This window comes from Acanthochromis polyacanthus, chromosome 11 (assembly GCF_021347895.1).
Source record: "Acanthochromis polyacanthus isolate Apoly-LR-REF ecotype Palm Island chromosome 11, KAUST_Apoly_ChrSc, whole genome shotgun sequence".
Classification (NCBI taxonomy): domain Eukaryota; kingdom Metazoa; phylum Chordata; class Actinopteri; family Pomacentridae; genus Acanthochromis; species Acanthochromis polyacanthus.
In genome coordinates this window covers 37,278,528-37,302,825 of record NC_067123.1, presented here as the reverse complement: position 1 = coordinate 37,302,825, position 24,298 = coordinate 37,278,528, and the positions used below count along the sequence as shown (strand labels likewise).

The window sequence follows — 24,298 nt, the reverse complement described above, 5'->3', positions numbered from 1 at the left end:
AAGTCAGATGTTTGAGTTGGTAACCGCTCCGACAAACTGACTTTTCTTTCTAAACATCAAAACAAAAAACAAAAAGACTAAAAAAAAAAAAGATGTTATTTACAAACAAGCTATGAAATGAAAACATTGGTGGGAAATTACGAAATATTTATATGAAATAATAATCACAATGAAATAGTAAATATTCCTATCAAATAAATAGATGTCGCTATGAAATAAATTATATTTTTAATATATTTTCCCATGAAAAATGTAAGTTCCTACTTAGTCATTACAAGTATTTCATATTTATTTCATAGAAGTATTTATAAGTATGCATTTCAATACAAATTAAATAGCATTTCATTGTCATTAACAGTTTTAGGAAATTCAAATATTTAAGCGTATCTTGAGTAAACTACAAGTTTATTAAACTGGGAGGAGCTGGACCTCACCAAGATGGCGGCTGCTCCGACAGACCTTCTTCTCTTCCGGCTCACACTCAAACGGCGCCCCGATATGAGGCCGCCGCTTCCGGTAAAGCCTCCTTTTCGGCAGCGGCTCTTTCCTCGCCAACATGCCAGTGAGTATACACAGCCTGACGGAATATGACTTAATGCTCATTTAATGTGGCGTTAGAGAGCCGCCGCACGGCTCAGCACGTAGATAAGAAATTAGCGGTTCGACCGGTGCCGGTTTTAGCAGGTTTCGTTGTGTTTCGGTCCCACTTTTGCTAAAATAATTGCGCACGTTTGAGCGCATTGCGAGCGCATTGTGACACAAGATGGCTGCGCACACACCGCAAACATGGAGCCAGTTGAACGGAGGCAGCGATAACCCAGAAAACGCTCACAATAACTGTCAAATTCTTTATTTATTTGCCTCGTTAGCTTAGCGGTTGTTTTAGTGTATCGTTAATTGCTAATTATCGGAAGAATCCGCTGCGATTGTTTTAAAAATGCGCAGTCTGTTACCTAATCCAAGAAATGTAGGCCAGACGAGGAGCCTCAACAAGGAGACGTAGCAGAACGAAACAAGTAGCATGGTGTGTTTTTAGTACAAATAATACACCACAATGTAGAATATTTAACGTATTATCGCGATATCTTGTGTGTTATTTCCTACTTCTCGTCTCCTGAGTTGACATTATGTGATCAGGTTCACTAATCTCGCCTCTTATTTTCCTCTTTTTTTCCTTTAATACAGCTCGCAAAAGACTTGTTGCACCCATCCCCTGAGGAGGAGAAGAGGAGGCACAAGAAGAAGCGCCTTGTTCAGAGTCCCAACTCTTATTTTATGGATGTCAAATGTCCAGGTACAGTTTTGAGACACGCAGCTGATGGGTGATTTTTCAGCTTATCGTGGGGAGTCCTGGTGTTTAAACTGGTGTCCTGTGTGTTTTTTCCAGGATGCTACAAGATCACGACGGTGTTCAGCCACGCTCAGACGGTCGTGCTGTGTGTGGGCTGTTCAACAGTCCTGTGTCAGCCCACTGGAGGCAAAGCACGTCTCACAGAGGGTCAGTATCCACATGTTTATCTACAATCTGAGGGGTTTAGAGACAGGTAGAGTTGAATTATTGACTCCAGGTTCATTTGTGTAGCTCAGTGTCTGGTGATGCACCCACGTAAACTCGGATAAGGACCATATGTCTCTAAAATCTGCATTTGGGGTGTATTTTATGCCTTTATTACATGGTGTCACTCACTAGGGAGATGCAAGAGTGAGCCTCAGCCAGACTTAAACCATCGGTGTTGCAATTAACTGTCATTGTGATTCCTCAAATTGGCACAGAACAGTCAGATTATCAGTCATTTCCAGTCTATTCTTGTTTGTTCTTACATCTGGGCTCGTCACACATTCATTTTCCCATTTATAACCATTGTCTTACCTGGTTTTTACTGGTAAAGCGGTTAATTATTCTATTTAGGTGTGTGATTTTCGAAGTGGAAAATGCTGAATAATTTAAAGTGTGACGTAGTAGGACTTCTTTGTTGTCATTTTTCTGAATAGCCTTGCTAAAATGACCTTCTAGTCAGCCAAGAAATGCAACAGATAAGCATCTACAACCTTCTCTGTCTGTTGTTGATCAGGTGGTTATTACATACATGTATCTATTGCTCACTTATCTCGTCCCCAGAGTCCATGTTTTTGTGGTGTTTCAGAGCCTTTTTAAAGGGATTATTTGTATGACTGAATAGTGACACATTTTGAAGCCGTTGGCCGCACTGCTAAGTGACTGGACTTCCTCTATCGTGGTCTTCCAATCTCATTCCAGTGCCAGATCGACCTCAGTTAGCAGAAGGGTTGAGCTAGACCACTGGCTCCCCCCTTTCGAAGGCTGAGAACAAACACTTACTCTTTAATTATCGTCTACTGTCAGCTCTGTGTAGTTTGTTAAATCTCCTGCCGCTGCATCGGTGCCACTTCTTTCCACGCAAAATCCGTGGCAGAAGATGTCGAGCTAATCAGTCACATGCTGGATAGAGATGACTCTCGGATCAGCACAGTGCAGCACAATAGTAGCGTGCACCGCCGGCAGTATTTCTGTACTGTAAGGCTTCTCCTTTGTCAGCAGCTTACTGACTGTCATTGTTTCCTCTGGCAGGGTGCTCATTCAGGAGGAAGCAGCACTAGCTGTCCTCCCCGGAGCTGAAGTGGGAGAGGAGGGGATGGACCGGTTGATATCAGCGTCTCCTGCCTCCACGGCGGCGGCAGACCCAGTGGTGTGATCTGAAAACGAGACCCAGAAATGGGCAGCACATGGATTTCCACTGTTCACGTCGACACATCGGTTGTTGCTGTAACTCCACCCTCCAACCCTGTCTCTCTTAATAAAATATTCTTTTGGCTAAAGGAACGGTTTGTGTGTGGTTATATTTCAAGACACGTTAATGTTGTCTTTTTGAAAAATGAAGCCAAACTATTTAAATGAAGTTTTTATTACACAGTCAGAAAAAATGCAGTGTTTACAGATGGAGGTACTCACTGATGGGTGTTATTTCCCCAAAAGTTTCCAAAATTGCATAATTTTATCTAAATTAAGGCGAAAATAGCATTTTATCGTTACTGTCAATCATCAGGTGGTTTATCAAACATCAGGAAACGGTGAAAGAAAAATGTACTGGAAGACACTGAATGTTCAGTTATTTACTATAATCCAATGAATAAATTCAAATTTAATGACTTCCTGTGCATTTATTTCAGATTAGTAAATACTGCAGCTCCAAAATGTTCAGTTTGAGTTATTTCCCCAATTTTGTGTCACTCTAGGAGAAAAGCCTTCATAAAAAGTGACAAACTTCTACATTTTGCATCATTCTGCCACATAAAACAGGTCTACAACTGGGTCAATGTATAACTGAGTGACTATATCTTGCATACATTTCTATTAAGAGGGAAAAACATGGTGGAAGCTGTTGCCGCTGCTTGGGCCACACGTCTCAGTTCTGATCACAGATGGATTAAAAATGACTCCCGAGACACACACGTTTTGCACACACTGTTGCTCAGTGAAATCTGGCTGGTACAACCGTGTCCGACCTGTAGCGCAAACGCGGAAATGCCCGGCAGCAGCCGACCACGCGAGTTTGGTGTTGCGGTGACAGACTGGCTTGGCTCCGTGCCAAATCAAATTTTCAAAATCATCTGGTGGGCCAGATATTATTCCTGACGGGCCAGTTTTGGCCCGCGGGCCGCCAGTTGCCGACCACTGTAAACTATGACGTTTTTGTGACATTTTGGACGACATACTAAACTAAGACGTTTTTGGTCACATTTTGGACGACATACTAAACTGTGATGTTTTTGTGACATTTTGGACGACATACTAAACTATGACAATTTTGGTCACATTTTGGACGAAATACTAAATTATTACATTTTTTCATGATTTTGGACGACATACTAAACTATGACGTTTTTTCCACATTTTGGACGACATACTAAACTATGACGCTTCTGGTCACATTTTGGACGACGTACTAAACTATGACGTTTTTGGTCACATTTTGGACGACATACTAAACTATGACATTTTTTCATGATTTTGGACGACATACTAAACTATGACGTTTTTGTGACATTTTGGACGACATACTAAACTATGACAATTTTGGTCACATTTTGGACGAAATACTAAATTATTACATTTTTTCATGATTTTGGACGACATACTAAACTATGACATTTTTGGTCACATTTTGGACGACATACTAAACTGTCGTTTTTTCATGATTTTGGACGACATACTAAACTATGACGTTTTTTCCCACATTTTGGACGACATACTAAACTATGACGTTTTTGGTCACATTTTGGACGACATACTAAACTATGACATTTTTTCATGATTTTGGACGACATACTAAACTATGACATTTTTTCATGATTTTGGACGACATACTAAACTATGACGTTTTTGTGACATTTTGGACGACACACTAAACTATGACGTTTTTGTGACATTTTGGACGACATACTAAACTATGACAATTTTGGTCACATTTTGGACGAAATACTAAATTATTACATTTTTTCATGATTTTGGACGACATACTAAACTATGACGTTTTTTCCACATTTTGGACGACATACTAAACTATGACGTTTTTTCCCACATTTTGGACGACATACTAAACTATGACATTTTTTCATGATTTTGGACGACATACTAAACTATGACGTTTTTCCCACATTTTGGACGACATACTAAACTGTCGTTTTTTCATGATTTTGGACGACATACTAAACTATGACGTTTTTGGTCACATTTTGGACGACATACTAAACTATGACGTTTTTTCCCACATTTTGGACGACATACTAAACTATGACGTTTTTTCCCACATTTTGGACGACATACTAAACTATGACATTTTTTCATGATTTTGGACGACATACTAAACTATGACGTTTTTGTGACATTTTGGACGACATACTAAACTATGACAATTTTGGTCATATTTTGGACGAAATACTAAATTATTACATTTTTTCATGATTTTGGATGACATACTAAACTATGACGTTTTTGTGACATTTTGGACGACATACTAAACTATGACGTTTTTGGTCACTTTTGGACGACATACTAAACTATGAAATTTTTTTTCCAAATTTTGAACGACATACTAAACTATGTCGTTTTTTCATGATCAACATTTTGCACGACATCCTATGATGTTTTTTGGGCCCAGTTGTTGGTTTTAATCAATAGGTAAGTGGAGTAGGAGACCTGCAGTAAAGGGTCATGAGCTGGAATCGAAGCCGTGTCTCTCTGTAATGTTGCATCTTTATAAAAAATGATGCCAGACTCTGTTTAAATTTAGTTTTTATTACACAATCAGAAAAAATGCAGTGTTTACAGATAGAGGTATTCGTTTAGGGGTGTTACAAGTCCCCAAAAGTATCCAAGATTACATCATGTTTCATGAAATAGGGCTAAAACAGCATTTCCTCATTACTGATTGTTAATGATTAGGTGGTTTATCAAACATCAGGAAACAGTGAAAGAAAATCAAAGTACAGGGGGACACTGAATGGTCAGTTATTTACTATAATCCCATGAATAAGTCTTCAAATTTGACAACTTCCTTTACTAAATATTGCAGCTCCAAAATATTCAGTTTAAGTTTTTTCCCCAATTTGCTGTCACTCCAGGAGAAAACCCTTCACAAAAAGTGGCTAACTTCTACATTTTGCATCATTCTGCCACATAAAACGGATTTATCGCTGGGTCAATATATAATCGAGAGACTATATATTGCATACATTTCAATTTAGAAGGAAAGAAAATGTTTTTTATGTTCATCCATCCATCCATTCTCTATACACCGCTTTATCCTCATTAGGGTCGTGGGGGGTGCTGGAGTCTATCCCAGCTGACTCGGGTGAAGGCAGGGGACACCCTGGACAGGTCACCAGTCTGTCGCAGGGCTACATATACAGACACACAATCACATTCACATTCATACCTACGGACAATTTAGAGTAACCAATTAACCTCAGCATATTTTTGGACTGTGGGAGGAAGCCGGAGTACCTGGAGAAAACCCACGCATGCACAGGGAGAACATGCAAATTCCATGCAGAAAGATCCCAGGCCCAGGCCGGGACTCGAACCAGGGATCTTCTTGCTGCAAGGTGAAAGTGCTAACCCCTACTCCACTGTGCAGCCCCATCATGATCATGTCTTTACAATTTCCATAATTATTTATGATGGAAACAATCACTTATTAATAAAAATTACTGAATATCACCAAAATGTCAACTCAATAACCATCCCAATTTAATAACAAACCACCTTCTAATTAACTAAACAAGAATAAAATGAGCTTATTCAAAAATTGTTTGGATTGTTTTCTTTTTATTAAGTTGAGATCATCATGACAGATATTTCTTTTTTGGCATTATATCAAATTTTCAAGAGTCAAGTCTGGATTTATGGCATGTCAACAGGTTTACTACAATATTTTTATAAATAACTTTCAGTTGTATATATAATTTTCAGAAGAATCTTTGTCTAAAAATACCATGTGTTGTTTGGCTATAGTTGATTTTAGGCCTGAAAACAACAAATATGTCAACTATGTTACAAAAAGTCTCGCAATTATATATTGACCCACCTATTTTTCCAGTCTGTACATCTTTCATCTGGTTCTATAAACACATTTTTCCATCTCTGTAGAAAATAAAAAAACCCCACTGTGATCATTTCAGCTGCATTGTAGGCAGATAACTCCTCGAGAATCTTCGCGTCGCCTCCATCACCTCTACCTGTCTCCTCCGCTCACGCTGGCCGTCTCCGTCTTCACCTCCCTCTCCCTGAGCAGATGGCGGATGGAGGAGTTCTGGGTGGACAGGGTGCTGGAGAGCAGCGGCATAAGGCTCCTGAATCCTTCCCTCAGCTCCTCCACGTGCTTCTCCAGGCTGTGGATGTGGGTGTCCAGCTCCCCCCGGCAGCCCTGCACCTCGGCCAGCATGTCGTACATCAGGCTCTGCATCTGCGTTTATGGACGCAGAAAGAAACCAAGGTTGACCAAAGTGCTTTACAGTTCAAATATAGAAAAAGAAGACATAATCTGTGAGGAAACATACAGAGCAAGATGAAGAATGCCATATATCAGCCACAATTAAAAGCCAGAGAGACATATGTGTCTTCAGTAGACACTTGAAGGTATCAAGAGACTGAGCGGTTCTAATTGGAACAGGTAAGCGGTTCCACAGACAGATACAGAAAACCTCTGTTTCTAAGCTTGGATCTAGGAACTTTAAGGACTTAGATAACTTTAAGCTCAGATAAAGAAGAAGGTGCCAACCCATTTAAGTCTTTGATGCACAACATGGGTCAAAAGTGACCCAAATCCAATGGAAAATGCGTATCTCCTGACTCACACTGTGCATCAAAGGGTTAACGCCTTCAAAAAAATATCGAAATGAAAGATTAGATGTTGCTCTGTTGAGGTTTCGATAGAGCGACGTCTTCGCTTCTGTCTCTCACCTTGTTGAAGTCCACCAGCGTGTTCCCCTGATCGGCGAGTATCCTCTTCTCGATCTTCACTCTCCGCAGCCTGGATACAGAAATTTTCAGTTTTAGGACACTTTTACCGAAAGATTTTACAGTTCTAATGCGCACATGTGACCAAACACAACCCATATATGCAACACACATAATGGTTTTAATGGGGGAAGATTAGTATCAAGTCCTGACAGTAAAAAGGTTTACAGGGAACTCTGTGGGTTAAGCAGAAAAAACACATTCGGTTTTGTGTCTTTGTTCAGTTAAAATAAAATAAACTTTTGGTCCCTGGAGAAGTTAAAGGCTAATAGTGACACCTAAATATACTTTAATGGCAGAAGAAGTTAAAAAGAGCCATAAAGTAATAAAGAATTGACCTTTGCACAGTAATATCTACTCAGGTGGAGAAGCAAATCCTCTGACTGTGCTGAACTGAGCCACATGAGGAGGAAAATGTGTCTGTTATTGTGCTGCTTGAGAACATGTTTAGAATGATAAATCCTACTTTAACATATGAATCTGAACGACATACTAAACTATGCCGTTTTTTTCCCCCACATTTTGGACCACATACTAAACTATGACATTTTTGGTCACATTTTGGACGACATACTAAACTATGACGTTTTTCATCACATTTTGGACGACATACTAAACTATGACGTTTTTCATCACATTTTGGACGACATACTAAACTATGACGTTTTTCATCACATTTTGGACGACATACTAAACTATGACATTTTTGGTCACTTTTTGGATGACATACTAAACTATGACTTTTTTTTCCCCACATTTTGGACGACATACTAAACTGACGTTTTTGGTCAAATTTTGGACGACATACTAAACTATGACGTTTTTTTCCCCACGTTTTGAACGACATACTAAACTACGACGTTTTTGGTCAAATTTTGGACGACATACTAAACTACGACGTTTTTGGTCAAATTTTGGACGACATACTAAACTATGACGTTTTTCATCACATTTTGGACGACATACTAAACTATGACGTTTTTCATCACATTTTGGACGACATACTAAACTATGACGTTTTTTTCCCCACGTTTTGAACGCCATACTAAACTATGACATTTTTGGTCACATTTTGGACGACATACTACACTATGATGTTTTTCACATTTTGGACGACATACTACACTATGATGTTTTTTCATCACATTTTGGACGACATACTAAACTATGACGTTTTTTTCCCCACGTTTTGAACGACATACTAAACTATGACGTTTTTCATCACATTTTGGACGACATACTAAAACTATGACATTTTTGGTCACTTTTTGGATGACATACTAAACTATGACTTTTTTTTCCCCACATTTTGGACGACATACTAAACTGACGTTTTCATCACATTTTGAACGCCATACTAAACTATGACGTTTTTTTCCCCACGTTTTGAACGACATACTAAACTACGACGTTTTTGGTCAAATTTTGGACGACATACTAAACTACGACGTTTTTGGTCAAATTTTGGACGACATACTAAACTATGACGTTTTTCATCACATTTTGGACGACATACTAAACTATGACGTTTTTCATCACATTTTGGACGACATACTAAACTATGACGTTTTTCATCACATTTTGGACGCCATACTAAACTATGACATTTTTGGTCACATTTTGGACGACATACTACACTATGATGTTTTTCACATTTTGGACGACATACTACACTATGATGTTTTTTCATGATTTTGGATGACATAGTAAAGTATGATGTTTTTGGACAAAATCCTATGACTTTTTTTTGCCCTTTTGTTGGTTTTATTCAAAAGGTAAGTACAGAGGACAACAGGAAAGCCCTGCAGTAAAGGCCCATGAGCTGGTATCGAACCTGCGTCTCTGACAGTCCCGCTTATCAGTTGCCCTCTCAACCAGATGAGTTACCTGGGCACTTTTTTTTCACATTTTGGACGACATACTAAACTATGACCATATATATACTAACTATGACATTATTTATGTTTTAGCTCATTTATTTTCTATATTTGTGATTTTCTTACTGGTGGATGGCCAACAGCAGCTTCCTCTGGTGCATGCGGACTCTAGAGTGGTCTTTCTCTCTGGCCAGCTTAGTGTGCTTGTAGATAAGCCAAGTCTCTCTCAGCACATTTGCTGCAGCAATTTTTATCTAATGAAAGTAGGAAGAAAATCTGCAGGTGAGTTATTGTATGTTTCCGCACGTAAACCGCAAAGTGCTTTTATTTACAGCACACGTGGAGCAACTCCAACAAACTCTTGTCTTGCACTTGTGTTTCAAATCTGAGTTTTCCCGTGCAGTTTCTCTTGCTTTTAGCTTATTGAAATTAGTGCTGGTAGCTCAGAAGAGGACAGAGTACCATCACTCACTGCAGGATTGAGAAAACTCAACATTGTGTTGCAAATGATTTTGATTTGTATTTGAAGCAGGCTCAACTGATTTCACCTGCTTGCAGATTTTAACTCACATCAAGGGTTTTCTGATGCCAATAAAAGATAGAAAAAAACAAATTAGAGAAAAAAATATGGAGGCTTTTATTTGTCATTGTGTAAATCTAACAAAACTTGTAATTAGACCAATATAATATAATATAATATAATATAATATAATATAATATAATATATGGGTCAATATATAATTGAGGGACTTTTGAAGTTCATGGGATATATCTTGCATACATTTTTATTAAATGTAAAAAAAAAAAAATTTATGTTCATTATGATCATGTCTTTACAAACTCCATAATTATTTTTTATGGAAACAGTCAGTTCTTGATAAAAAAAATGAATGGATATCACTAAAATGTCAAGATACTGATTACAAAAACACCTCTAAAGGAAGTGTGTTAAATCCAAATCACATGACCTGCTCATTTTGTTTCTTTTTTTTTTTTTATCCGTTTTGTGGGCATTTTAGGTCTTTTTGTGTTCACTTTGGTCCAATTTGTGCCCATTTTCAATCTGTTTGTGGTAATTTTAGGGTTTTTTGTGATCAGTTTGCAATCTCCTGTAGTTATTTTGTGTGTCTTTTTGCTCATTTTGTTTCTTTTCCGGTCATTTTCAGACTGGTTTGTGGGCATTCTAGGTCTTTTTGTGGTCATTTTGAGCCCTTTTGTGGGCGTTTTCACTCCGTCATTTTATATCATTATCAGTCTGTTTGTGGTCGTTTTGTGTGTTTTTATGGTAATTTTGTGTCTCATTGAGTCAATTTGTGTTTTAACACAAAATAACAAATCTCTCTCTAAAAATGCCATGTGGTGTTGGGTTATAGGTGGCATGTTAATTTTAGGCCTCAAAACAGCAAAAATGATACAAAAAGTCCCACAATTATATATTGACCGATCTAATCTAATCTTATATAATATAATTACTATATTAATTATGTTATAAAATTTGACCATTTGCATGCAAAAAGTCCTACATTTAGTTAAGTAAAATGAGTTGTGAAACATATGGTGACAGTTATAGGTAAGAATGCTGTACTGTCAGGTAGATAGAGAAGCTGCTATTCACCCTCTTGGTGATGTGGGAGTCCATCATGAAGTTGTGAACGTGTTTCTCCGCCCGGGTCAACTCCAGTTTCCTGGCAACGACCGCCACCACCAGGACGGTGCAGCCGGCTCCCTGTGAGAGTCACACTTTTAGACCGTCGCACTCAGAACGTGAGCCGTTAAGTGCGAGATTTTGGTGAATAAAGATGTCAGAGTGGATTATTTACCATTATCCCGGTGAGGAGGCAGATGCTGCGTCCACAGTAGGTGTGAGGGACGACGTCTCCGTAACCGATGGACAGGAAGGTGACAGAAACCATCCACAAGGCCTCCATGTAGTTGCTGCTCAGGTCTCTGTAGTTGTGGTGTCTGTAGGAATGAAAGGGGGTCAAATATTTCACTCGGAGATGATTATTGAGGTATTTCAATGCAGCTTTTTAGAGCTGGACGGCTCCATCCATAATCTATACACCGTTTAACCCTCCTGTTGTCTTCATCTATGGGCACCAAAAAATATTGTTCCCTTGTCTGAAAAAAAAGGTTGTTGCTAGAGGTACGGACCCGTACCTGTAGCCTGTGGACTACGGATACGGCACTTTCCATTTGCCAATCAGATACGCGAGATCTGGTCAGGTGACTCCCGGTAGACGCTAGCGGTACGGACCTGTAGCATCGGTACTACAGGTATGGACCCTAAACCTGACCCTAACACTAACCCTAACCCTAACCTTTACTTACCTTTCAACAGTTTGCAGTGGTTAGCAGCTTCTTGACTCGCGAGACTCGCGTACGGGTCCGTATCTGTCTGGCAAATGGAAAGTGCCGTATCCGTAGGCCACAGGCTACGGGTACGGGTCCGTATCTGTAGACACTACCGAAAAAAAATCCCACAGCTCCACAAAAAAATTCCACAAATTTCTGAAAATTTTCAAAACCTTCAGGAAGAAAATTCCAATTACTACTGTAAATGAGGGCAACAGGAGGGTTAATGGCTGCAGGTGAATACCTCCCCACTCGTTTTGTTTTTGTGAAAAAGTAACACAACCTGTCTCATTACCGGCATCATGTCTGCATTATGTAACATTTGCCGTACAGAAAAAGTGCAAACTCGGATTTGTTGCTGCAGCAGAAACTTTAAAGCAGCGCTGTACATCTGCCAGAAAGTTGGATGATAATGAAATATTAATGATCCTTGAATCATTCATTCCATACCTCTCGCAAACATGTAAGCCCCACGCCGCCACGATCCACAAGGAAACGCTAAAGATCATCAGCACAGTCCCGGGGTAGGTGGTCATCAGCGTTTTCCCCACAAACCGGGTGTTGAAGTGGATCTGCAGACCAGAAAACGGGGATGATTACGTCATAATTTTGACACTAGTGGCCTACTTAGCTAGACTATTTAGGATAGCACCTGTCATGTTGTGATTATATAATTCAGAGGAGATGAGGGATAAGAAAAACTTGTTCTCAATCTGGCTTGATACATGGATAGTAGGTTTGGTACTGCAGAGGAGGGAGGGAGGGAGAGGGGACAGAGGTCATTTTCATCACTCTTAAATAGTATTAATAAGGCAAAAGGATTAGCCAGGTGGATGTCATCGACTGCGGAAAAAGAAAGCAAAGGACAGAAATAGAGGGGCATGGGGTTCATGGGAGCGAAACTGTGATAATCAAACCTCGAGTGTCACTTGTCTACAGACCTCTCGGCCCACCTAGACATAAGAAATAAACACATGTGCATGAAATGTCCATAAAAGAAGCCTAGAAACCTAAAATGTAGCTTTCATATGCTGCTAACGCTGGCCTGTAGCTGCCAAAGCTCTGAAGCTCAACATAACCTCCTTAATTTAAGCGCGTTTTGATGTCATCACAGTACTATCCAAAGCCAGTTAAGCCCAAAGCCAGATTCGTGCAGGGGGCCCACACTGATGACCTCCCACCTTGTTGAGCGCTCCGATGCTGCGCGAGGCGGTGTCGGTGAAGAGGCGGCTGTGCAGCATCATGGCCCGGCCCAGCAGGTAGAGCCTCAGGAACATGGGCAGGGCCAGCACGATCTCCAGCTCCGTCTCCGACAGCGTCCTGCGGCTTTTGTTCTTCTGGAAGTAGTCCAGCAGGCCCACCGGGTAGGGATGGATGGCCACCGCCGCCAGCTCCAGGGCGATGAGAGCCAAGCGCTCGGTCGTCATGGCGATCCGCCAATCCGCCGCACCGATGTCATGAACGTAGAGCTACCAGGAGGGATGGAGAGATGGTGAAAGGGATGTCTGTAAAGAAGTGGTGTGCTTATGTTGAGCTGACAATGAAATCACAACAGTTTGGTCAATATCTGAGCAATAATACCTAGAGCAGTACACAAGTATTATGTACACTATTTATACTGTATTACTATGCATACTATATATATACTGCAATACTATGTAAACTATATAGACTGTCGTATTATCTTTACTATATATACTGTAATACTATGTATACTATATATACACACCATAATATTGTGTACACTATATATTGCAGTACTATGTTTTTACTTTATTTTACTTCTTCAGACCTCTGAAAATCCTTCATATGAACCAATCTGAGAGGGAAAATCAAGACATGATCGCCTCTTTTTAGGATATCAAGGCTATTGATTAAAAAAGCATAACTGAAAACACACAAAAACGGACTAAAAGTGATGACTTCACTGCAAAAGGGGCCTGTGACGTTCTCACATTTTCCCACAGGTTTAAAGAGATAATCCTGAGCGCAGAGGACTTTGGATTGTGATTATGTAATGATGACGTGGTGAGTTACCTGCACCTCGCAGCAGTGATACGCGATGATGAGGCCGATCAGGAGGAGCGTAGAGAAGCTGATGACCGACTTGAGGGTGAGGGAGTAGGTGGAGCTCTGTGGACACACAGCATGACATCGCCGTCAGCTGATCACTGTCATTACGCAGCTCAATTCATGAGATGACATCACCAGTTCAATCCTGTGTAATCTCCTAATCTTGTGGACGTCGTAACCTTGTTGTGCATTTTCCTGCTTTCTCCGATAATGACAATAATGATGGGTAGCAGGACGACCCGTGAACAGGCCTGGGTTCGATTCCAGCTCATGGCCTTTTGCTGCAGGTCTTCCCAACTTTCCTGTCTCTCTACTAACCTGTCAAATAAAGCCAAAAAATGCTGATGGGTAGTAGCTGCAGCTGTACATGTCTGTTCTTTTTTTGACTCTTAACCCTCGTGTGATCCTGTCGGGCCAAAATTGAACCGTTTTAAAGTTTGAAAGTGTGGAAAAATATATATATTTTCACAGTCAAACTTCTGATGTCCACATTTTCAACATTTTGGGGAAATCTTTGAACATTTTTTGGTGGGAAAAAAAAAAATCAAAAATCAATCAAAATCCAGCTAAATTTGCTGGATTTTGGTTGATTTTTCTGGTGAATGTTCTTAAAAAAAATAGAAGTTTGACTGGCATATATGTAATAATTTTTTGATATTTTTAGGATTTTTTGGGGGGAAGATTTTCACTCATTTTCTGAAAATATTCAAAAGAATTGTCTTGCCAAATTAGGGGGATTTAAATAAAACATTTAAGAGGATTTTTAAAACAATTATTGGGATTTTCTTCCTGAAGGTTTTGCAAATTTTGGGGATTTTTTTCAATCAAGGAAACAACATTTTTTGATAAATGAGGACAACAACCTTAGGTAGTTAGAACGTTTTTCCTTCTATCTGTCAAAGCCATTTTTATCACTTAATTCACTTTAATTTTTATACTTCCGTGCCTTGAAATGTGTATATACTGTATATTGATTTTTTTAATTTCACTTAGCACCATATTGATCTTAGATTAGAATAGCTTATATATTTACCTTTACTGTCAATTGTTACTAACCTGCTTTTTTGTTATTTTATGTTGTATGTATGTAAGCTGCTGAACACTTAAATTTCCCTCTTGATTAATAAAGCATCTATCTATCTATCTATCTATCTATCTATCTATCTATCTATCTATCTATCTATTTAACAGGAGGGTTAAAGGCCAGACCTTTTCTAATCTGGTTTGTCAGTCCTCTCACCTTACTGTAGACGCTCCAGGACAGCTCCGTCTCCATCACCATCATCACCACGCCGAATATCCCCACCGCCAGGGCGCAGTCGTTCAGCCGCTGCCTCCTCAGGAACAGGGACCTCCTGTGGACCAGCCGCCAGCCGATGTTGCGGGTCCTCCAGTACGGGTCGTCCTTGCTGTCCATCTTGTGTTTGGGGCTCTGCTGAGGACTCTGAGGGGGGCTGGAACCGGGACACTCGGATCCCGGCAGCAGGCCTTTGGCTTCATTGGGGTGCTGACCGTACTGGGAGGAATTTTTGGGCATCTGCTCGTCTTTGTTGGTGATGATGATCTCTGGGAGGCTCTGGCGGTCGTGCATCTCCATGGAAATGTTACCCGACTTGCGGCGCCCTCGACCGTCCACGTCCCAGGCGTCTAGGTGAGGCCTGCAGGGCCCTGTGAAGGGCGACCTGCAGGGAGAGATGGGTACATCGGTGAAGGATGTGATGTTCTCCTGGAGTCTGTTTGCGTTTTTGGCTTTGCACTGGTGATTCCTCTCCCTGGATGCTGCATTTTGTCGGTTCCCCAGCGACTTCTTCTCGCCCTTCTTCTCTTTGCCTTTGGCTTTGTCTCCCTTCCTGTTGGGGCGAGGTGAAGGCGTGACGAACAGGTGGCCGTTGTATAGAGGCGTGGTGGCCATGGCCTGGGTTCTGTCCAGCCACACGGTGTGATCCGGCGCCGTCTGGACCATGTGGTGAATCCCACACTGGGGCGTGCAGGCCTGAGGCGGAGGAATCATCCTGGGAGGAAGAAGGGGACGCTGGTCCTCCAGCTCGTCTCCATTCTCCACCGACAGGTTTATGGAAGGAGAGTGCTCCATGGTGAGATGGTTTAACGGTCTTTGAAAGAGCTTTGACGGGAGAAGAGAGACCGATGAGGATATTAGACAAAGCAGGCAAGGCGCTGAATAGAGTTTGAACAGATGGCAACGGCTTTATAGAGGAAAACTGCAGCTGAAGTTTGGCTCAAGAGAAGCTTAGCGACGGAGATTCCCTAAATATTTGCCTTCCTATGAAGCACATACATGCTCTTACTGTCTGTACATGTAGATAAGCAGCAAAATAAAGCATCAAGATTTAATGAAATGTTAAAATGTTCCTCTTAGATATCTTCTTACATTTTTCTTGCAGTTTACAACTAATCCACTATGAGGATAAATAAGAGACCTTAATTCTTACAAACAACACTTTTACCAACTTCTTTTGGTGTTCCTAACGGTCCCATCAGGCGAAATCAGTCTGAAACGCATTACATTCACTACAAAATAAACTTACCACAGTAAAGCAGCAAACCAATCAGCTCTGGTGCGTTCAGATCAAAATATTCCAATCGTCCACAGTCCGTATGAATCAAGTTTCAAGTAGTCCATTAGCAGCATCACAGAGCTCCTCCCATAGATTCCAGTGGAGGTTGTGAACCTATCCTGTATGTGACGACATGCGAGGTAAACACTGCTGGAGATCCATCACATTTTCAGCCATTTATTCCCTTTATGCTTTCTGATCATCTTCCTTCAAGCTGGAGGGGCTTAATGACTGCAGAGACTCAGAGTTGCAGATGTCGCGTGGGGCAAAGGCAAAGACGGAGTCATCTGTCAGAGTTTTTCTAGCTGGGATTGGCAGATTTCATCCTCCTTAAGTGTGCGTGGGGGTTATATATGGTCAGGCTGGTGGGAAATAAAGGAAAAAAAAACAAAACACTGAACTCCTAAAAGAAACGCTTTTATATCACATTTCATTAACTGGTGTCATGACAGAAGTGTGCTATAGACACTTTAAAAAATAATCTTCCAAAGAGAATAGCAGCCCTCAATATTAATTCAGCAGATTAGTATCAAAGATTAAACCAGTGAAACCGAGATCTGATACTTATGAGCTTATGAAATATCAAATATGTCACCCCCGAATTGAACAATATGCGCAGAGCAGAGCAAAGTATTAAGCATTAAAGTCATAACAATGACATTCAGCACCAGTTATTTATCTAAATCCTCGTGACAGATGGGTCCGCAGATAATAGAGCTCCCTCCAAATGGAAAGACCCAAAGAGCAAAGGGTGAACACAGCATGTCCGGATAGTAGCGGGATAAAGGACGGCGTTATCTAATCTGAAGACGACATGTATTTAGAGGGAGAAGGAGGCTGAGTGGGCATGAAGTGAATGTCAGAAATGAGACAATCTATACTTTTGTTTTCTGCATCTCTGCGCAATAAAAAAACAACCCAACAGCTCCAGAAGCTAGTCCGCCAACAGCAGCTGGTGCACACCGACAGCCTCGCCTAATTACTGAACTGGTATGGACCTGACAAATCGATCCATTAATTGGTCTGTTACTAGCTTGAGATGTAGACAGCGAGGATAAGACGACCACTGACCCTTCCAATTTCTACATGCTTCTGTTTTCAGCAACAAAAACTGTGAAATTTTCAAGTTGCACTGAAGGTTTTGCATTGAGGTAGTAAATTAGGCATTGTAATGCCAATGCTTGCATCTCTGTGTGCAAATATTCCACTACAAGTTACCTTAGTATTTTAAAGGGACACTGTTGCTGCATCCTTGGCTTAGCGTCGCCAAACCCATTGTGACCGATTGTTTTTTCCCCCCCAGTGATAAATATGTGGGTCGTTACATAATTGAGGGACTTTTGAAGTCCATGGGATATATCTTGCATACATTTTTTTTAACCTTCCTGTCCTCATGTGTCCTTCAGGAGGCATATTCATTCCGCTTTGTGGAACTGAAGCTCGGCTGTTGGCCTTCTCACTCCTAGCACTTGCTCCTATAACCTCATCCTGCAGCACTTCACTGTTAAGCTGCAGCCGTGAGGTTTCTCCCACCTCTCCAGCTTGTTTCTGGCTTAACTGTGGTGTGCTTTCTGTGGTTCCCACTTCATCAGGGTCTCCTACTTTTCTGGTCATCTGTTCCACTGTTTTTAGCATTCTCTTTAAATAAACCGTTGCAACATCTTGCTCTTCGTCATTAATCACATTGTCCATAGTTTCGGTTATTTTCCCGATTAATGCACGTCTTCTAATGGCAATTCCACTTGGGACTTTGGCCGCGTCTCCCCGGATCCGCGCGTTCCCGCTGTCACTCAAACTCCGTCTGTCACAATCGTTAAGACGTTAATCATCCCAGCGGTGCCTCCAGTATCTGTTGCACACTCGGACAGAAAGGGCTCCAAGCGTGCATGAGTTTAAAGTTACAGATACGTTCACCTTGCTGCTATCACACTTCCTACTCAGTCCACTACCTGACGCATACGCACCTGTACGTCGTTGTCGCTACCCGATCAGTCGTACCCCCAAAAAGGACCCCCTGTAGCTACCCTCTGTGCCTGTCTAAATTTCTAGTGGCGAATCAAAGCTGGAGCTTCATGTCCACACCTGTTGCAATTTACTGAAGTGAAGCACAACAACATAAAAACAAACCAACCGACAATAACAAATAACCATTGTATAAAAATGATAGACTATTAAATGAAAGCATCCCACGCAATATTACTGCTGGTCCCACATATATGTAATCACTTTAGATATTTTTTTATGATTTTTATTTTTTATTTTTTTTGGAAAATTTTTACTCATTTTTTGAAAATATTTGCAAAGAATTTTATTGCTAAATTTTGGGGGATTTTTTAAAAATAAAACTTTTAGGTGGACTTTTAAGGAATTATTGGAATTTTCTCCGTCACGGTTTTGAAAATTTTCAGAAATTTGAAGAGTTTTTTGCTGAATTTTTGGATTTTTTTTTTCAGACAAGGAAGCAATATTTTTTGGTGCCTGTAAATGAAGAAACCAGGAGGGTTAAAAGTAAAAAAAAAGAAGTTTTTTTTATGTACATTATGATCATGTCTTCACAAATTCCATAATTATTTATTATGGAAATAATAACTTGTTAATAAAAAATGACTAAATATCACTAAAATGCCAACTAAATAACCGTCCCAATTTAAAAACAACCTTCTAATGAGCTAAACAATAATAAAATGAGTACATTCAACAACTGTTTAGATGCTGTGAATGTGAACAGGTGGGAAGAGCTCAGACAGCGGTGCTGGTCTGATCATCTATTCTGATTGGTTTTTTAACTCCCTCAGAGGTCCCTCCAGATGCAAAATAGATTAATTATGCTGAAACTACTCTGCTCTGCCCCGAGACTTAGCCAGATGCTGCTGTCTGGATGTTTTTGTTTTGATATTCTGCAGGCAGTGAGCTCCCAACTGTCTGCGCCTCAGAGAGTGACTGTCAACACTGAAGCCTGGTGGATGCTCCCCGTTAAATACACCAGATATTTCACATCCGCACGGGGAAAAAGACTGCTGAAATATGACTATTTTAGTTTGCTGAGACAGAGCAACGCCAGCGCTGGATGCACACAGCGCTGGCTGCAGAGGCCACAAAAGTTCTTAAATTATGTCATCGTTTGAATAACAAGATGCTGAAAGGATATATGCACATCTGCAGGGCCTCAAATTAATTCAAACCTCCTGCCAAGTGCTTGTAAATCCTGGCTGCTTTAGCTGGTAGCTAAGTATGTCAATTCTTCTTGCCGGCGTGGCTGGTGGCCAGCGCATCCGCAATTAGTCTCTTCTATAGCAAATCATCCTTTGGCTGTTAAGAAAGTGAAATTAAACTGTGATATTTTGAGCTGACTTATGGCTGAGGCAGGGAAATGGCAAATCTGCTTCTTAGCCCTCAATCTTCAGGGAGTGCCAGTTTATCTTCTGGTCAGAATGTTAATTGCGTCTGACTCATCTGTTGGGAAACATTCGTCAAAAAATAAACAAGTTCCATCGGGATGCAGATGGCGACGACAAACGTAATGTTTTAAAGGTTAAAGGCCACGATTACGACTCGTCTGACATTTTGGGACATATGCTTAGTTGCTTTTTGCAGAATGGAATGAGAGGATACAAAACAAAAGAACGTAACATCAGTTAGATAGATAGATAGATAGATAGATAGATAGATAGATAGATAGATAGATAGATAGATAGATAGATAGATAGATAGATAAGTAAAGTCATGTACAAAAGAACACACAACAAATGTGAAACTCAAAGAAAAAAGTGCCAAAATTGTTGATATTTACAAAAATGGTGCATAGTCACTGCTGTTTACAGTAAAAAAAATATTATTAAAAATGTCTTACTACAGTATAAAAATACAATTAATAATAAATATATGAATATAGATAAAAATACAAATTTATTTCACATCGAAAAACATTAAGTAAGATTGTAGGTACCATCATTGTTGAATTTTGAAAAAAATGGTGCACATTTTTTAATGTAAATATTTATTTGTGAAAAATGGATTCTGAAAAGACCTTCAGCAACATAACACAACTTTTTGAGTTTTCCAAAGATTGCTTGGTTTTCTTATTGTGACTCACATGCATTTGCAACAAAATTAATTTTGGTCAAATTTGAAACCACAAACAGGAATTGGTTAGCTTAGCTTAGCATAAAGACTAGAAAACAAAGGGAAAGAGCCTGCAGGCTTTAGCTACAGCTCACTAATTAACATGTACAGACGGGTAACAGATTTAAGTAAATACAGAACCTTTTGACCCTGCTGTGCTGTCAGGGACGTTTTGCTGGCAGCGTTTGGTCCCACTCGTCCCCTTTAGAAGGAAGGGTCACTGCAAATCAATAGAAAGCTGTTCTGAGCGATCACCTCTACGCTGTGATGAAACATTTCTATCCTGACGCTCTCCTCCATCCAAAGGGCATGCAGGGTCACTGAATGGTCTGATTAGTCTGGAAATAATTTGGATAATATATTATGGGGTTCACCAGATCTCAACACTTTTGGGCATTTTGGACTAATAGTCTTCATCGCTACCATCACATCATCAAAGCACCAAATGAGGGAACATCTTCAAGGAGAGCAGTGTCTATCTCTCCAGTAAAGTAGCCGTTTTTTCATATACAAGTGCTTCAAATGACAAGACACCTAATTAAAACTTTCTGCCATAACAAAATTTAATGATTGTCAATATGATATTAAGCTGCTTCACTCATTAGAGATACTCAGTGAAGCTTCTGAATCATTATTTGGTCTCTGCTGTTGAATTTCTAACAGTGGCTCAGCCTTGGCAGTTGATCAGAGAAAATACACTGTAAAAATAATCAAATAGGAATTTATTTGAACCAACTCTTTTTTTTCCAAGTTAACTTCAAAAATTCAACTCAAAAATGAACTCAAACACTCAAAAATCCAGTGAAATTCGCTGGATTTTGGTTGATTTTTTGTGAATGTTCTTAAACGAACATTTTTTTAACATTTTTTTTCCCACTAAAAAAAGTTCAAAAATTTTCCCAAAAATGTTGAAAATGTGGACATATATATATATATATATATATATATATATATATATATTTTCTCTCCACATTTTCAAACTTTAAAACATGTCAATTGGATCCGCAGGACAGCAGGAGGGTTAAAGACATACAAGCAAGTTTTTTCCCTATAGCAGAGTGATAAATAGGTGCAGTCGGACCATTCTGCACAGCGCTGTGTCAGCAGAGAATGGTTTGGCTACGCAAGACTAGAGTCGATGTGAAGCTTTCAGGAAACCAGGTGAGACTCCAGAAGGCCACCGCTCTCATCCAAGAAACATTCTGGCACATAAACCTCCCAAAAACCCTCAGCAAAGTTCAGAAGTATCGGCTGATACACCAAGCGATGGCAAAGAAAAATGTGCTCAATAAAAAAGAGGACATCTTTGATTCTGTTACATTCATTTTGATATTTTTGGTTCATTGCGATTCCGACCATGTTACAGAAACGCGATGCTGAACTGAGCGCTCTTCGGTTTCACACCCTGAAACCTTATTGGATTACAGTCCACTTTCATCCGACTGCCAGGCCTAACTGGGACACGATGTAACTGCCTGCTAGGAGACAACTTCATCTACTGAACTTCAAGACGAGAGACAAAAAAAAAGCCACTCTGACAAATCGGACGTCACAGGAGAATGGATGTATGTGCTGCTTTCGTCGATAACACCCTATTAAGTGAGGGGGGACGTGTCAGCGTAGGACAGGGCCGAATCCAATCAGCAGAGTAATTAAAAACACACAGCACAGCAGCCCTGATGGCTGATGGCTGCACTGTCAGGGGGCGTTCAGCATTTAGCACAGAGGGGGATGTGGGCAGCAGCCAAGCCCAGGTTAGAGCAAAGAGGGCTAGCAGCAATCACAATCAGAAATAAAAGTTAAAAAAAATGCTCTGAGAGTGACCCGAGGCACCATGATGGTCATAATCCTCTTCGTCTGCTTCCAATCATCATTAACAGGCCTTCATCTCCACACCCTGCTGCTGTTGCTTTCTAATTAGGCCTCTCTTTATAGCCCCGACTCTCACAGTCTTCTCATTTCGCTCAGTTTCTCCCTTGTTAATTAACCCTCCTGCTGTCTTCATTTATGGGCACCAAAAAATATTGTTTCCTTGTCTGAAAAAAAAAAAATCCAAAAATTCAGCAAAAAAATCCCCTAAATTTCTGAAACTTTGCAGGCCAAATAGACCCGTTTTAAAGTTTAAAAATGTGGGAAAAAATATATATTTTCACAGTGAAACTTCTGATGTCCACATTTTCAACATTTTTGGGAAATCTTTGAACATTTTTTTGGTGGAAAAAAACACATTTTAAAAAATATTTCTTAAGAATATTCACCAAAAAATCAACCAAAATTCAGCGAATTTTGGTTGATTTTGGTTAAGTTCTTGTGAATTTTCTTAAAGAAAATAAGACAGGTTTTACTGATATATGTATAGCCACTTCAGATATTTTTAGGATTTTTTTGGAAGATTTTTACTCATTTTTTGAAAATATTTACAAGAATTTTCTTGCCAAATTAGGGGGATTATTTTTTTAAATAAAACTTTTAACCCTCCTGTTGTCTTCATTTACAGGCACCAAAAAATATTGTTTCCTTGTCTGAAAAAAATCCAAAAATTCTGCAAAAAAAATCCCTTAAATTTCTGAAAATTTGCAAAACCTTCAGGAAGAAAATTAAAATAATTCCTTCAAAGTTTCCCTGAAAAATTTAATTAAAAAAATCCTCCAAATTTGGCAAGAAAATTATTTTAAATATTTTCAAAAAAATTAGTAAAAATCTTCCAAAAAAATTCTAAAAATATCTAAAGTGATTACATATATATCAGTAAAATTTCTAATATTTTTTAAGAACATTCACAAAAAAAACAATCTTCTTTAGAAATATTAAGAAATATTTTTAACATTTCTTTCTTTTCATCAAAAAATGTTCAAAGATTTCCCAAAAATGTTGAAAATTTGGACGACAGAAGTTTCACTGTGAAAATATTTGTTCCCACATTTTCAGACTTTAAAACGGGTCAATTTTGACTGACAGGAGTGTTAACACCACCTCCACCTCCACCTCCACCTCCTCCTCCTCCAGCCAGCCGGTGTGCAGTTGAAAATCCAAACCACCAGATGTCACCCACGCCTCAGCACCCCTCCAATCTGTTTTTTTTATGAAGCGTAATGGTTTTGGCACTGTGTCGCCCTGGTGCTTGGTGCATAACAGCACAAGGAGCTTTTTTTTTTCTTTCTCTCACATGAACTCACACATGTGCATCGGTATTGCAGGGATGCAGCAGCAGCAGCAGCAGCAACAGGATGCTTCTCCTCCTCCTCTGATCCGTTGCTGAGGCGCATCGACTGTCCTCGCTCCACGCTTGGTGCAGCTTTCCCTGCTTTTAACCGGAGACTTGGACCATCCTTCTTTCTGCCTCCGAGGGGGCCACTCTCCATCCTCCGAGTGTGCAGCCGAGCATGAATCTGCAGCTCGGGGAGCGTTCTGGGACGTGTGACAGGCTGCCTGGGAGAAAGGGGGGTAATTCCGAAGGGCAGCAGAAGTAATAGGGTAATCTATTATACAGTCCAACTCTTTCTTCCTCCTTTCTTGCCCCCCCCCCCTCTCTCCACTCAGTTTCTCGCTGCCTCTGCCCTTGCATCAGCATTTCACGAGAACAAATGAGAAGTGGGCTTTAGCTATGCACATTCCAACGCTGCCCTCCTGCAGAGCCCAGCACTTTCTCAATTAAAGTCCATCTGCCCCCTCTGATTCACAAACTCGCATCCTCTGAAGAACGGGGTGGTGGTGGTGGGGGGCACGCTGACACGCTCACCAGACAGTTTCCAGCCCAG

The 24,298-nt window shown here is 40.2% G+C and overlaps 2 protein-coding genes and 1 non-coding gene across 4 annotated transcripts in view; 2 read left to right on the top strand and 1 right to left on the bottom strand.

Moving 5' to 3' along the window:
- Positions 1–420: 420 nt before the first annotated feature.
- rps27.1 (ribosomal protein S27, isoform 1) lies at positions 421–2,839 on the top strand. Of its 2 annotated transcripts, none has more exons than XM_022200116.2 (4): positions 421–562; positions 1,186–1,294; positions 1,388–1,498; positions 2,588–2,839. In XM_022200116.2, the coding sequence occupies exons 1-4, from the start codon at positions 557–559 to the stop codon at positions 2,614–2,616; spliced, it is 255 nt and encodes an 84-aa protein (XP_022055808.1). In that variant the 5' UTR covers positions 421–556; the 3' UTR covers positions 2,617–2,839. The 2 variants fall into 2 exon arrangements, with proteins under 2 accessions (XP_022055808.1, XP_051811844.1); XM_051955884.1 differs by lacking the exon at positions 421–562 and adding an exon at positions 1,006–1,024.
- Positions 2,203–2,332, top strand: LOC127536307 (small nucleolar RNA SNORA35). Its single transcript, XR_007945299.1, has one exon. It is a non-coding gene; the product is annotated as a small nucleolar RNA SNORA35 (small nucleolar RNA).
- A 2,459-nt stretch (positions 2,840–5,298) lies between the features above and the next one.
- The window catches only part of LOC110946206 (small conductance calcium-activated potassium channel protein 1-like), a 20,869-nt gene continuing 1,869 nt past the window's right edge, over positions 5,299–24,298 (bottom strand). Inside the window, exons 2-11 of the mRNA XM_051955635.1 lie at positions 16,389–16,780; positions 15,083–15,964; positions 13,807–13,902; positions 12,951–13,238; positions 12,220–12,341; positions 11,235–11,376; positions 11,030–11,140; positions 9,541–9,668; positions 7,481–7,550; positions 5,299–6,983 (exon numbers count right to left, since the gene is read on the bottom strand). Coding sequence (XP_051811595.1) covers positions 6,753–6,983; positions 7,481–7,550; positions 9,541–9,668; positions 11,030–11,140; positions 11,235–11,376; positions 12,220–12,341; positions 12,951–13,238; positions 13,807–13,902; positions 15,083–15,934 — 2,040 coding nt within the window. The 5' untranslated portion in view covers positions 15,935–15,964; positions 16,389–16,780 and the 3' untranslated portion in view covers positions 5,299–6,752. The remainder of the gene's footprint in view (positions 6,984–7,480; positions 7,551–9,540; positions 9,669–11,029; positions 11,141–11,234; positions 11,377–12,219; positions 12,342–12,950; positions 13,239–13,806; positions 13,903–15,082; positions 15,965–16,388; positions 16,781–24,298) is intronic.